This window comes from Hipposideros armiger, unplaced genomic scaffold, assembly GCF_001890085.2.
Source record: "Hipposideros armiger isolate ML-2016 unplaced genomic scaffold, ASM189008v1 scaffold_94, whole genome shotgun sequence".
In the NCBI taxonomy this organism is placed as follows: domain Eukaryota; kingdom Metazoa; phylum Chordata; class Mammalia; order Chiroptera; family Hipposideridae; genus Hipposideros; species Hipposideros armiger.
This window is the reverse complement of record NW_017731444.1, coordinates 2257573-2272988: the sequence shown is the minus strand read 5'-3', so window position 1 is coordinate 2272988 and position 15416 is coordinate 2257573. Positions and strand designations below refer to the sequence as shown.

The window sequence follows — 15416 nt, the reverse complement described above, 5'->3', positions numbered from 1 at the left end:
GACAGCAACTTGTCTGTTCCCCTTTCCCCAATTCCCCAGCACTGTTCCCATCCCCCCAATTTCCCAATAAAAATCTTTAAAAAAAAAAAAAAAAAGAACGCAGATGGGTTCCCCGGGCCACTTCTGTGATCATGGGGCTGAGTGTCACTGTGGGTGGGGGAGCATAGTGTTGTTTCTCTTCTGTCTCTGGCAGAGCCCCCTTCATGAGAGGGGCCTGGAGGGGCTGACATACCCTGGCCTCTCCGCCCTGAGCATTCCAGTGCAAACCACCCACATGGTTTAGATTTGGCTACTCCAAACTCATCAGCATCATCGTTTTGTAACACCCGCTGGGCGCCCAAGAAGCATTTGCAAGTTTTTTTTTTTCCTTTTCCCTTTATTAAAAAAAAAAAAAAAGAAAAAGTTGAGGTCTTGAAACAACAGGGCATTTCAGAGGCACAAAATTTGCAGAATAGATGCTGGTGGTCTGGCCAGGCAAGGAGGGGCTCTAGCTGTCCTCTGGCAGGTGAGAGGGGGAAGTGAAAGTGAGGGTGGGCCTTGAGGGGTCAGGGGATTCCCATGTGCCTGGCGGAGGGACGCCTGAGGCTAGGCACTCTCTTGGGGCGGAGGAGTGATATTTCATCACCTTTAGCTTGCCCCAGCCTGCTGACACCACTTTCCCCAGCCACCCTGGACCCCTCGCGTCTCAGATTCTTCTTGCTCCTAACTGCTGAACCCTCTAAATTCAGGCCAGCCAGTAATACCAATGCAGCTCAGGAGCACCCCTTCCTGGGGATTTGGGGAAACAAAGGAGAAGGAGGTATCATGATGGTGGAATGACAGCCAGTGAGAACAAACCTACTTCTAAGCTGGGTGTAGCCTGAGACCCCTCCCGCTTCTTTCTGCCTGGCATGTGGGGTATCACAGCGAGATGCAAATGCTCAGGGGGGTCAGTGGTGGTGTGCATCATGGGGAACTTACTCTTGCTCCTGACCCAACAACTCCCTCCATCGCCTCCCCAAAGCCCCCCAAAGTCTCCTCTCGGCTGTGGACATGTGGAGCAGGGCAACTGACAGGTGGAAGGCACAGCACTGGCTTCCCGCTGTGACCTCAGACAATTCCCTTCCTTCTCAGGCCTCAGTTTTCCCCATGGGTACAAAAGTTGGAGCCGAGGAGCAGAGTGGTCTGTGTTATCTCCAAGTTCCTTTCAGCTCTGATGGCCTCTCCTGGGCTGAGACAGTTCTCCTAGGGAAGGCAGCCCCACTTGATGCAGCATTTGGGTCCCCAAAGGACATGGGGGTACAGTCAGCTTGGGAAGAGGGAGGGTGCTGAGGGAACACTGATGGGGTACAGCAGGCAGATTCCCAAGGGGGCAGACTCAGCTGCCACAGGTGGGCACAGGGCTGACTGTCCAGCCAGAGGCCCCATCATGGCTCCTCCATGGCCTGCTAGGCATTGGGAGGCCCCAGAGCCTCTTCCAGAGGCTTCCTAGGGGAGCTGGTGGCCGAGGACTGTGGAAACGGCCTCCGGGGATAGGCCAGAGCAGGTGGTGCTGTTAGCCCTGAGGCCTGGGTCTCCTCTGGCGCAGAAGCAGGGCTCTCAGGATTCAATGATCCTGCCTGTGCTGTGGCCTGGGCCCCACACCCCTTCTCTGCAAAGGTGGGGTCAGGACAGTGTCAGGGAAAGGCTGAGAAAAAGATGTTTGCTGCATAGATAGAAAGAGTGGCTGCGGGGCAGGGCACAGGCATGCGGTCTTTCAAAAGTGTGTGTGTGTGTGTGTGTGTGTGTGTGTGAGAGAGAGAGAGAGAGAGAGAGAGATTGAGAGAGAAGGATACAATGAAGAACAGGGAAAAAATAGGAGGAAAGGAAAAGAAAGGAAGACAGATAAAAGGAAAGTGAAAAACAAGAAAAAGGAAGAGGGAAGGAGGAGAGGAGAAAAGGAGGAACAAAAGGGAAATGGAGACGGAAGAAATACAGAAAATAAAGGAGAACAAAAGGTAGATTGACACAGAAAAAAGAGAGAAGTGGGGGAGAAAGGTAAAAGGGAAAAAAAAGCAGCAGCGGCAGCAAGAATGCGAAGGGACGAGGAAGGAAGCAAATCGGCTTGGGAGAGGGTGGTCATGGCTGCAGGCCCGCCCCGGGCTCCTCAGGCCTGTGGCCTGCTGGGCCTCATGTCCAGCTTTCGGTCCAGCTTTCTGTCCTTGCGCGGGCGCCGGTCTCTCCGGCCCTTCTTCTGGCTGGGGTTTCTCTCTGCAGCAAGAGCACAGGGTGTTGTTTGTGAGGCCAGATGGGCCCCGGGAGGCCCCTCAATCCTGCGTCAGCCCTCAGGTGAGAATAGCATCTGAGGGACAGGGTGAGGATCTGCCTGAGTGGACCTTGCCAGCAGTATGGAGTGAGTAGCTTTGGGTTCCCATCCCTTCCCTACGCTGGCCTGATGTCTGTCCATCCACTCACCCATCTGTCCACCGACCTACCCACCCTTCCAGCCACCCACCTATCCATATAGCCTAGAAATGTTAACTGAGCACCTACTGTGTGCCAGGGCCCATTCTAGGCACTAGAGAGGCAGCCATGAAGAAGGCAGACAAAGAGCTTGCTCTCACTGGAGATCATGGACACTGAACAAGCAAACACAAGAATGAGCACCATTGTTGCAGGAAGGTGTAAGTGCTATGATGTGATGTGATGGAAAGTGACTCTTGGTAGAGGGAAGCTTACGGAAGGCCTCTCTCAGGAGGAGACATTTGAGCTGAGACCTGGATGATGCAAGGAGCCCACAGTAGGGCTGTTGTGAGAATTAAAGGAGTTGCGATTACTAAGCACTTAACACAGTGCCCAGCACATGGTAAGTGCTTTATGAATGTGTGCTGCTGCTGCTGCTGCTACTGTTTTTGCTATTATATTATTATCTGGGGGAAGAGCTTTATTCCCTCGAGCCCTCCACAGCCAATCAGCCCCCAGCTCTCAGATGCCATGAGAGGTGTGGCCACAGTAACAAGTGCTGTAGAGAACTGTCTGTCTGGGCTCTTCCCTGGGTCTGGGCTCTCCTAGTGTCTCTGGACCCATCTCAATCTCACCCTCTGTCCCCAACCGCCCACCATGACTCCCAGAGTCCCCCATCTCTGTCATTAATATTCCCAACTCACACACCACAAGTCCTTCTGAAACCAGAGGTGTCCCTGGGTTCAAGTCCCAGCTCCACCATATCCCAACTGCGTGCCTCGGGTCACCTGGCTCCAGGTTCCTCGTCCTTAAGCACGACTTTAGATTCCTTTTTGCTCATAGACCTGCATGTGAATTCCAGGTTCACACTTCCCTAGCTGTGTGAGCCTTGGGCAAGTGACTTTACCTCTCGGGGCCTCAATGGCCTTATCTGTAAAAGGAGAATAATAACAACACCTACCTCATAGTGTCTTTGTGCAGATTCAATGACTTAATGAGTGGAGCGAATTAGCACAGTGCCCGGGACATAGTAGGTGCACAGTTAACAGTAGCTAATTCCATATTAGCGAACTACGACTCACCATTCATATCTTACCTACCACACTCTGAGACCTCTCTATTTTACACCAGCAGTTCTTAAGAGCCCCTAGGGGTAGTTTGGAAATTTGCGTGGTGATCTTGGTTGTCACAAAGAAGGGGGATCTCAGTGGCATTCAGGGGACAGGGATCAGGGGTGCTGTGTGGGACAGTCCCTCACAGAGAAGAGTTGTCCCCATTCCATCCAGTTCTCACATAGCTAAGAGATCTGCTTGCTCGGAGCCAAACGCCCTCTTGCCTGTGAATGCCAATGATATTTGAACACTTGTCCCATTCACTGACTAGTCTACAGCTGCCAGTGTGGTGTCGATCAAGAGGTCAGGAAGTTTTGTTGACATTAGTAAGAGCGGGTCACCATTAGAGAAATTGCATCTCTAATGGTAATGTGGCTGTGCACTTGAACCCTGACCTCAGCCATCACTTTCACCGTTTTTCTACTTCACTGAGCAGTCTCTGGTGTGTTGGGCCTGAGCACTGCCATAATGAAGTTTCTTTTGCTTCTCTTTTATATTATGGTTAGGGCACTATGCTGAGTTCTAAAAAATGACCTGTGCAAGTAGGTTACATTATGCATGAACTTTATTTCAGAGAAGTAAAGAGGGCATTCATTGTGATTGAAAGTGTCGAGAACCCCTGATGTAAAGGACGAGCTTGATGTTCCTAACGATCTGGGACTGACCCCAGCAAGGAAGCCCCTCCTTTGAAAGGACACCAGGGAGGGCAGCGCTTAACCCACATGAAGGCATTGCTCATGGTGGACTTTCAGGCAGCCTTACATGTTCTCTTTGTGGGGCCAGTGTCCCAAGGCCACTCAGAGTAACCCATGGGCCCTGCCCACAGTAGCCCTGCATGCCTGGCCTGGTGCTTACCTCCTGGGCAGGGCCTCTGGATGGGACATTTCCTTGACTCAGACAGCACCTGGCAGGTTGCTCCTTCCTCCTGCCCAGCCCGGCCGGCCTCTCGTACCCGAGTCTCCAGGCCCCAGGCCAAGCCGCAGGTCTTCCCGTTATATGTGCAGGGGCTCCAGCTGCCCCAGGGGCCCAGCTCACACTCCTCTGTGGGGTGGAGGGAGAGACAGACAGGTGACAGATGGGCTCAGTTGGCAGGGAGTGTCCTTCAGATCCAAGGGCACGGTCTGAGGGGTTCAGCTTCTTGAAGACCCTATCTCTACATGCAAGGGACTCACAGGCTTTATAAGGAGCAGAGTGGGTGCTACTTATGAGAGCCTAGGATGAGGACTATTCTACAGCATGCATAGGCTGCTGTGGGCCAGAAGCCAGAGGGACCGAGTATCTGGCTTTAAACAAGGAAGGCTTCCCAGAGGAGGTGACACAGGAGCTAATGGGAGAGAGAATGGGTGGAGATGGAAGGAAACACATTCCAGGCAGGCAGGCATAGCCCGGGGGCCTAGCACACCAAGTTTGAGGGACAGAGCAGCTAGAATGGGGGCAGGGCGGAAGGTCTGGGAGGGGAGGGACAGGAGACAAGGCAAAAGGTTGGCTGAATAGCCCTCAGGGCCAGGACACAGGTTTTGAACTTGGTCAGGTATCTTTGATCAGCTGTAGAAAGCAGAAGCTACCCAATGCTGTTGCGAGAAAGAATGAGGTCATGGACATACAAGTTCTTACTAGGGAGTCATTTAAAAATATATGTAAACATATTCTTTCCCGTTTGATGCTTTTAAGAGTCCCTGAGAGGTAGGCAGAGAATGGGGCAGCTATTAACACTCCCATTTTGCAGGTTAGGACACTGAGGTTTAACGTGGGGCTTGATAAGGGAAAAGAGAAAAGGCTCACACGACAGAACATAGCAGATTTAAGACCCAGTTGCGTCCAGGAACCAGGTCTTCAGACCTTAGGGCAGTGGTCCTTCTGCTAGGTACATTCATTCCACAGGCAAAGGCTGAACACCTACTGCATGCCAGGTACGGTACTGGGTGCTGAGGTGCAGCAGGAACAAGACAGACCTAGGTCTGCCTCCTGGAGTTTACCATCTGGAGAAGTCAGGCTGGAAGGGCAAGGGTGCTTGTGCAGTCATGGAGGAAGCACAGGCAGCTGTGGGAGCCCAGAGGAGGTGCGGGTCCCAGCCCAGGGGGCTGGGAAGGCTTCCGGGAGGAGGACACTCCTGACCCGAGTCTTGAAGTGGGGGTGGAGAGGTTAGCCAGGCTCAGGGAAGGGCAGGAGGGAGAAGTGCTCCAGGTGAGGGCATAACCCCAGCAAGGTCCTCAGGAGGACTTGGCCTTGACACTGGTCTAGACCTGGGGATGTTGGAGTATGAACTCAAACAGTGAGGGAAAAAATGATGGATGGGAAGGTTGGCCTATGGGGACCAGATTGCCTACAGGTGGGGGGTGGGGGAGCCTTGAGCAGAAGATAAACCTGAGCAGATTGTCATTTTGAAATAATCACTCTGGCTGCTGGGATCAGATCCAGCATGGGTTGGAGGGTGTGAGATCTGAGGCAGGTAGATAGGCAGGAGGCTGTGGCCATGATTCCAGTGATGGGCAGTGTGTGTGGGGGGAGGGATGTATAGGGGTGCAGTGGGGAGAAGGTGGGGGAAGGGGGCAGAGGTGGGACGAGTTTGGGAGCTTCATTCTGCTTCATTTTTTCCCCCAAAGTTCTTTTTGTCACCTGACATTTGTATTTTTTCCTGTGTCTCTTCTGTCTCCCCAGTAAAATGTCACGTCCACAAGGGCCGAAGCTTTGACTGTTTTGTTCACTAATATGTCCTCAGCACCTCAGAAAGTGCCTGGCACATAGCAGACATTCCAGCGAATACTTCTTGGTGAATGAATGAGCAGATTGGATTAGATGTAGGGTGAGAGAGAAGCGTCCCCAGGGACGCCCATGTCTCCCGCAGGGCCAGCGTGGGTCGTGGAGCTGGTTATTGACAGACGAACCATGGGATGGGGAGGGAAGGAAGGAGGCCTCCAGAGGGCATGTGGGGATGTGGCCAAGGACAGTGAGTCAGCAGCCCTCAGCTTTCGGAGTGACCATGAACATGAGCTCAGAGAGAATGCGAGGGCAGAGATTCGCAATTCAGGTGAGAACACTGAGGGACAGCCTCACATGAGTACAGATCACAGAAGAGGAGCTCACACAGGAGTCTGAAAAGGAGCAGTGAGAAAGCATAGAGATAGCTGAGATGACATGGAATCATAGTGACAACTGATATGACATGAATAATAAGGCATGTATTGAGCACGTGCTGTGTGCTAGTCACTGTGTTAGGTACTTTAAATCGTATTAATGAATTTAATCCTCATCACAACCCTCCCCCATGAAGTAGGTTCTCTATTCTATGGTGATTTTTTTTTTTAACGTTTGGAGAAACTGAGGGACAGAGAACTCCAATAACTTGCTCAAGGTCACTAATGGTGCTTACAATGGTTCTAGCCTATTGAAAGATTCTTATGTGTACCTGATATGGTGATGTTAAGCCTCCGATCACCACATGACATTGTACTGTGATTTCTTCCAGGCCTCCTGACACCTCTCACCAGCCCCTATTCCTGGGAGGGAGGAGGAGGGGGCAGGGCGAGGAGGCCCTCACTCACCCTGGCACTCCTGTGTGCTCTGCTGGGCTGCAGTGCCCAGTGGACAGGTGGGCAGACACTTTCCCTTGTACAGGTAAAACCGCCTCTTGCACTGGATGCAGAAGTCCTGGCTGAAGCAGCTCTCACACGTAGCCCCACATTCTGTAATAGAGCCAGGGCCACCCCCAGTGAGGGCAGGTGCCCAGGGAGGGGCCCTCTGGGATTGCCTGAGGTGGGAGGGCCTCTGAGCAGCCCCAAGTTCTGTAGCACTGAGGTCAGGATTTAGTGTCTCCTTTGCAGCCCAAACTTGTCCAAGGTCAAACTAGGCTGCATTCAAGAACTCCCTTTCTCATTTGAACTGAGGCTCAGTGGAGGCAGGTGATATGCCCAAGGTAACATGGTTGTATGGATTTAAAGCTCAAGAAATCCCTTTCTCATTTGAGCTGAGGCTCAGAAAGGGCAAGCGACTTGCCTAAAGTCACACAGCAGATGTGGGCTGGGAATGAGGGCTCCCTGCTCCATTTCCATCAAGGCTCAAAGACAGCCATAATTTGTCCCAGGTTACAACAAAAATTAGTGTTAGGAGTTAGGACTCCTTTTCCTGTTGAAGCTAGGCTCAGAGAGGGTGAGTAACATGCCCAAGGCCACACAGCAAACTAGGGAAGACATGAAGGTTCCTTGCTGACACTAGAGAAGGCACTGACTTGCCTAGAACTTCAGAGCCAGCCTGAAACCAGGCAAGAATCTGAGTCTGGGTTTAGGCATACACTTATTTTCCCTGTGACTGTGTTGGGGTAAGAGGTGGGATGTGGGTCAGAGGTGCCCAGGAGCCCAACACTAGCACAGGACAAGGGAGGAGCTACGTACTTTTGCACCTGTTGACCTCCTGGCCGCGGACGCCGAAATAGCCGGGGGGACAGTCATGCACACACTTGCCGTACTGACGGATACCTTCTCGGCGGATGAACAGGAAGAGCTTCTGCTGGCAGGTGGAGCAGCCATTTTCCTCTGAGCAGATGACACAGCCTGTGCAGTTGCTCCCCAGACCAGTGCCCACTGCCAGCCAGACCAGGGTGGAGGATGGAGGAAAGGGAGAGAGAGATGGTCAAACCATATGTGTGAGCAGGTCAGACTGTCTCATTGGGATATTAACTGAGTACATGGCCACCAAACAAATGACTACATTTCCCAGCTTTCCTTGTAATTAGCTATGGTCATGTGACCAAAATCTGGCCAAGGGGTATAAGGTAAAGCATTGTGTACAACCTCTAGAAAGTTGCCTTAAAGGGCAGGTGTGTGCCCTTTGCCATTCCCTCATCCTTCCTGTTGGGTGGAATGTGAACATGATGGCTGGAGCATAAGCAGCTTTTTTGTATCATGAGGTAGAAACTGTGTGTTTAGGGTAGTGGAGAAATAAGATAAAATAAAAAGAGCCTGGGTCCCTAAGGAAGCTAGAACTGCTGTACTAGCCCTGGACTGCCTGTGTGGGCTGTTACATGAGAGAGAAATCTACATCTATTTTGTTTAAACCACTGTTATTTGGAGTTCACTGACACTTACAAACTTAATATTTACTAAAATAGTGTGTATTTTTTTAGTGTGTGAGGTGCATGTGCATGTAATGGGTGGGAGTGGGGGAGCCATCATCTTCCTGCTTGGTTTTTGAACAATACTCCCTTCCTCACTGTCACCACCATCAAGGGTTCTCAATATCATCAGCTATAGCAAGTTGAGTGAAGGAATTTTTTTGTTGCTCCAGAATTGGCAACCGGGACCCCAAAGCTGGGAAGAAAGAGGAGGAAAATACCCTAGAATCTAAAGAGAGCCTCTCCCAGGCTCATAGGGAGTCTCTGCCAACCCAAACATCACTGGATAAAGCTGACTACTTAGAGAGACGGACTCATGGGAGTTTGGAGTTGTCAGCCTCAGGGAGAGGGGGTTGCTGTGGCTTTCTCTGTTTCCACCCCCAAAAGCAAGTAAGGGCAGATTCAAGGCTAGTCCTCACAGAGACAGAGGTGCCTGCAAGAAGGGGTAACCAGCATCTCATGTTCTGGTTGGACATTAACTTGTGTTGTAGCCCTGCAGATCTGCTCCTTTCCTCTGAGCAGAGAAAAGAGACCAGGAGAAAGAGGGCAAAGCCAAGGTGGGGAGGGAGTGGCAGGGGGGCAGCAGTGGTAGAACCTGCAAGCCCTTCATGGCAAGCATCAGGAGGCTCTCAGGGGCAAGGGCCCCCTAGAAGCAGCCAGGCTTAAGCACTGTTGCTGCTGCCTTGCCCAGGAAGACTAGTGGTTGGCAGGTGCCCCAGCAAGAGGCAACAGGGTAAACCATCGTGGGTAGGAGCCGGGGAGAGTCAGAAAGTGACCAGGTAGCATTAGGGTCAGGAAAGAGCTGGGAAGCTTCTTAGAGTCAACAACTGGGGAAACATTCAACTGTTTCATGTTTCATGACCCATCAAGGTCAGACTGCTAATAAGCCAGTCACACACCTTGTCTTACTTGAGCCCACGGCCACCCAGCTCACCCGTTCTTGACTCTCCAGCTACCAGCCCCCGCTGCCCCTGCCTTCTTCCTACCGATGCCCCATTTTCCTTTTAGAGGAATTCCCCATTGTGTGAGGTCCTGGGCAAGGGCAGATCTTGGCGCCTGCCCCCGAAACAGAAACTGAGAAGGCCCAGCCTTCTTCAGGTCAGCAGTGTGTGGGCATTGACCCAAACCTGGCCCATAAGACACTCACTTCCATGACCCCAAGTCCTGGGATTGAGACACAAAGAGCGAGGAGATAGATGGGGCGTGAGGCTCACAGAGCAGGCCCGCCTGACTCTGCCCGGAACAGCCTGGGACCTTTCTTCTTCCCCTGCCGCCTCCCTGCTCTGGGACGAGTATTGCCAGTTCCCCAAACCTGCTCTCAACTCATTGGACTCTGTGAGCCCCGCACATCCTGCTGGTAACTCCCATGGCTGTTGCTTTCAACTGAGCCCCGTGCCTGATCCAGCAGGCTCATATAGAGGCACACAGGAAGTGATGCCCCTGGGAAGAGAAACTGCCACAGGAAGCAGAGTAAAGGTTTGTGTGTTCCCAAAGCTGTAGACCTGGTGGAGAGAAAGTGTGATGTCGTAAGAGGGATTCCCACGGCCAGACAGAGGACATCAACTGAGAAGGGAACAAAGCCCAGACCTCCCACCCAAATGGCCAAAAATTTAAATTCTGATGATACCAAGGGCTGACAAGGATGAGAGGAAATTTTCCCTTCTGATAGGAGTGTAAACTTTGGAGAAAAATCTAGCATCATCTAGTAAATCTGAAGATCTGCCTTTTCTTTCTAAAATTTTCTTTTATTTATTCATCCATCTATGTATCCGTTTATTAATATTTTCCCGTTTTATTGAATCATAACCGACATATAACATTATATTAGTTTAAGGCGTAAAGATGTACCTTTTCTAAACACAGCAATCTTGCTTCTGGTATAAACCCTATAGCAGTGGTTCTCAAATGCCAGGGGGCAACAGCCCCTCCTAGAGGGCTTATTACAATGCAGATCACTGGGTTTCACCCCGGAGTGTCTGATCCCATAGATCTGAGATGGGGCCTGAGAGTTTGCATTTCTAGCGTGTTCCCAGGTGGTGCTGATACTGCTGGTCCAGGGACCACACTCTCAAACCCACTGGCTTAGAGAAACTCTTATGTATGTGTACAAAGAGACACGTACAAAGATGTTTATTGCAGCATTATTTTGCAAGTAATTGCAAAAACCTAATCACCTATTAAAGGAATAGGTAAACACACTGTGGTATTGCCATACAACACAGACATAAACCACATATATGACCCAGCCACGATGAATGATGGACGTAGAGTTACAGTTGTCATCGTGGCTACATCTCAAAGACAGAGCTGAGAGCAAAACAGCAAGTTGCACAATGAATCATACAATAAGGAGCCATTTATATTAAGTTCAAAAACCTGCAAAACAATACTCCATAACATTTATGACACATAAATTCATATTCAGAGTAAAAGACATAAAAAAAAGAATAAAAGACATATAAAGGACTGATAAACACTGAATTCAGGATGTAACAGCTCTGAGGTGGTAAGTCGGAAAAGGGATTGGGGCAGAAGGCTGGGGACCTCACTTGTGTCTGTAATATTTAATTTCTTAAAAATCTGAAGCAAATATTCTTGACTGTCAGTTTGAAATACTTCACAATAAAAATATATTTAAAGAAGAAAAGGGTTTAGCCTCTATTGTATCCTGGGGGTTGGAGGAAGGGGAAAGGACTACATATTTTCTGCTTCTTCTCCCCCCCACCCCCCGCAACCCCACCACCCCCGGCCAAGCTCTTGCCCATCCTCAAGCTGAGGTCTTGGGCAGGGGAAGGTGACAGAAATTCTTAGAGCATTGGAGACCTGAGCCCCTGAGCACTATGCTAATAGTCCCCCATATCCATTCTCCCCCTCCTTCTCAGTAATGGAACTCCAAATTTTAGCAGCGTTCCTAACTTCCAAGAACAAAGACAACATTTCCCAGGCTCCTTTGCTGTTTCATGTGGTCACATTTCTAAGTTCTGTCCAATGGGCTTTAAGTGGGAGTGTCACGTGCCACACTCAGGGAATGCGCTTCAAAGGAAGGGCCGAGCTATTCTCTCTTTCTTCCTTACTCCTGTGAGTTTGATGACTAGGTCGCTGGAACCATGGCAGATGCAAGTGGCAGAGGGACCTAACAGAGAGACACTGTGGCATGGTCTTACTAACCTAGGACTGTCTACCCCAGATTCTTTTATAAGAGAGGGAGGAAAGTGTCATTCATCTTGTTTAGGCCGCTGGGCCTTTCAGATACCAACGATTACATGGTAATGACTGATGATGTTGGGTCTTCAGCCACGCAAGTGGGCACAGAGTGACGTCAGTGGAGACCAGGGTGCCCCTTCGCAGTGCCTCGGCACTATGTAAGTCTGCTGGACCTGAGATGCCACCCCACCAACAAAGGGCAAAGGGACCCTCACTCCGTTTGACGTAATCTCAGCCATCTGGCAGAATAGGAGTTTAAATTAGAAATTACGTTCAATGACAGAAAAACAAAATGGCATTTCCGGCAAACTGAGTTTGTGGACTGAGGTTCATACCCCCACATAGGTGAGAAAAGGAGGCGCAAAGTGGTAAAATGATAGGACCCAGGGGTCCCTGTAGAATCAGTGGGGGAAGGGACCATGTCAGTAGGCCCTAAACTGCCTTCTTGGAGCATTTGTCGAGGGCCCCCTCTGTTTCACGCAGAGCCTGGGGCCTCGGGGGTGAGCCACACACGGCCCTGCCATGACAGGACCTCATGGGAGAACTGAAGCTGGCAGGAGTGACGGATAGCAACACAGATGGGACAAAGCAACACTTTTACTAACCACTGGCTTCTGGAAGAGCTTAGGGATCACTCAGCCTGACCCTTCCAAGTTCCACCGGACACCCTGAGGTCAGAGGGTGTGGAACCTTCCCCACGATCAGGCAGTCAACAACAAAGAAGCCCCAATTAGAACGACAGCACTAATATTTGTAGAGCGCTGTTTCAACATGCTGAAGACAGAAGAACCTGACAAGGACCCTCCCCTTGCCCTTGGACAGTGCCAGTGTGTGTGTGTGTGTGTGTGTGTGTGTGTGTGTGTGTGTGTGTGTTCACAGAGCCCACGCAATGGATCTCAACTAGCATCTTTCAACCCCAGGTCTTCGAAGAGAGTTGGCTCTGCCTTAGTCCTGGCAGTTGACTATGGTGCCCTCTAGTGCCTCTATGCTGTAATGGCACCTCTGACTTTTTGAATTTCGATGGTGTCTCTCTCTGGCTTTTCATCACATCTCCATAACTTGTTAAAAACAGCAGTGCTATTTTCTTCCATTCCCAATGGAGGAGAAATTGAATGCCAATTTTATGAATAAGTGATGACAACTAGAGTTTGTATAATGCTGCTTTAGGAAAACCCAAACTTGATGGTTCTTAAATTTGTGCATGAGAACCCCCAGGGAGACTTGCAGAGTGTCTGGTGTGGCCCAGGAACGCACATTTTTAACAAGTCCAAAATAAATGTAATAGACATTTTGGAAGTGTCTTTCCTGCTCGCAGTCTCCTTTCCCTGGGAACTGGCCCCGGCAACCATGTTTGTACTGCATGACCCTGTTCCCTGGTGGGCGACTGAACCAGGGATGAACGGCTCATGCAGCCTGGGCCAATGAGATTGTCTCTCGAGAATTTTGACTCTTGATGACAGACAGACAATGGTCTGGGCTGGCCTCTTGACCTAAGGACATTTGCAGGAGGGCAGGGAGGCATGTTGCAGTGTACATGTGTGACAAGATTTGGTAGGCACTAGCATCTGTGGCCCTTCTCTTTGTGAACAGAGGTCCCATCCCTCAGCACTCTCCACATTTAAGGTTCACGTGGGACCATTTCCACCCAGATGCACTTAATCTGAGCTGGGCCAATCAGAGCATCAGGTCCCCTTGACTACCACTTGGTGGGTTCTGACACAGGCACGTGTCTCAACAAGAGCTAGTCTTAGGATGTTTTTTTGAGACAACGAGTGTGTGTATGTGTGTGCATATGTGCGTGCGTGTTCTTTTCCACTCTATTCAGATTTGGGAAGATGTAGACCAGAGCTGTGAGCACCACATGAGGGGAGAGTGTCCCAAGAACGGAGGTCAAACAGTGGAAGCAGAGCCAAGGGATTGTTTGTGTACCTCAATCCACCCCTGGGGGTGGGGGGTCCACAAATTCTCTTCTTTTCTCAAGCCACTTTGAGTTAGTTTTTCTGTCACTTGCAACCAAAGGACTCCTGACCAATACAGAAGCAGAGAGAGAGAAAAATAAAAAAGTCAGATGCAGAGAGAGAGAGAGAGCAGCAACCAGAAACCTCATGGGCCCCAAAAGATAGAGTTTCTGACCATCTCCCACGCCCAGGTTCCAGTCCGCCCAAGGCTTGGCTTACCCCATAGCTCCAAAGAAAGTCACTTTTTCACTTGAGCTAGCTCTCCTTCTGTCAACTTGCAATGAAAATGATGTATGTCACCAAAGAGGAAACAGGTCATGGTGTAGCAACTGTGCTTCAGCAAGGATGAGGGGCCTGGAGCACCACCCACACAACCTGACCAGCGTGGCACCCCAAGTGGGCCTGGGGTTCTGGGGAGCACACCTTGGAAACCTCTGGGTCCTTCTGTACCTCGACTGGATCCTGGCCTTCATCATTGCCCTCTCCCAGCTCAAATGCACGTTTCTGAATGAAAGCATTGGAGCTCTGACTGCAACCTCCCTGAGTTTTCTTGGGGCACCAGAGGGGCTGACACTGCTTGTGATTTCTCTTAATAACTGTCTCCCATAATCAAGACCATCCTTCCCCAGTCAAAATGTCAGCTGGCCCCAAAAGGATGGCCCTGTGTTATTCTAGCAGCTGGGTGATGAGGGAGGCTTGGAATGACATCTGAGTCACTTTGCCTTTCCCACCACCCAGGGATGAGTTGCAACTTGGATGTCCATTTTATGGACAATGACAGTGGAATCCATCACGTCAGTCTTGGCAGTTTATAAAGGGATACGGATTGAAAACAACTCCAAATACATGCATTAGCCCAGGATTGAGTGATGCATTTATTCATCCATCCATCCATTCATTCAACAAGTAGTTACTGAGCTCTTAGTCTGGTTAAGGTCCAATGCTAGGGGCTCAATGGTTATGATCGGGGGGTGGCAAAGTACTTTAACTTTCTGAGCCTCAGCTATTCTAGCCGTAAAAAGGAGCGATAATTTTCAACGTGCAGGGTTGTTGTGATCAAAGGAGATGGTGCATGGAAAACTTTTAGCTTAAAGCCCGGCACGCAGCAGGCCCTCGATAAATTGGAGCTATTGTCATGATACTGAAGCAGATGATGTGTTTTCTGCCCTCAGAAATCTAAGGACACGTGTTATGGTGCAGGGGCCCAAATCCTGGCTCCACAACTCACTGAATGACCTTGGACAGATAGCCTCATCTTTGTGGGCCTCAGTTTCCCCATGTGAAAAACTGGGGCAGCAATTCCTGTCCCCATGGGCCTTGTTATGAGGTGTGTGCAAACAAACCAGCAAGCACCTGACACATAGTAGGTGCTTCTCCGTAAAGGCACGTTCCTTTCCTCTTCCTTCACGGTCACGACACATGGTGGGATTGTAAGCCCACGTTCGGATCCTCCTCCCGTTTCACAGGTGAGCAAACTGGGCCAGAGGCATCAGTGGACCAACTACGAACTACCGTCTCCAGGGAGATGGTCTTTCACCCTGTGGATGGTGAAGAGCTCAGGGCAGAGACATGAAGTGGCAGCTTTGGTCTTGGGTGGAGGGCAGTTTATTCTTT

The 15416-nt window shown here is 50.5% G+C and overlaps 1 protein-coding gene across 2 annotated transcripts in view; it reads right to left on the bottom strand.

Moving 5' to 3' along the window:
* Positions 1–2024: 2024 nt before the first annotated feature.
* RSPO4 (R-spondin 4) overlaps positions 2025–15416 on the bottom strand; it is a 35657-nt gene continuing 22265 nt past the window's right edge. The window contains exons 2-5 of one of the 2 annotated variants that reach the window (XM_019645704.1): positions 7922–8110; positions 7076–7216; positions 4389–4574; positions 2025–2229 (exon numbers count right to left, since the gene is read on the bottom strand). In XM_019645704.1, the coding sequence (XP_019501249.1) occupies positions 2126–2229; positions 4389–4574; positions 7076–7216; positions 7922–8110 (620 nt within the window). In that variant the 3' untranslated portion in view covers positions 2025–2125. The remainder of the gene's footprint in view (positions 2230–4388; positions 4575–7075; positions 7217–7921; positions 8111–15416) is intronic. The other variant, XM_019645705.1, reaches the window with a different exon arrangement.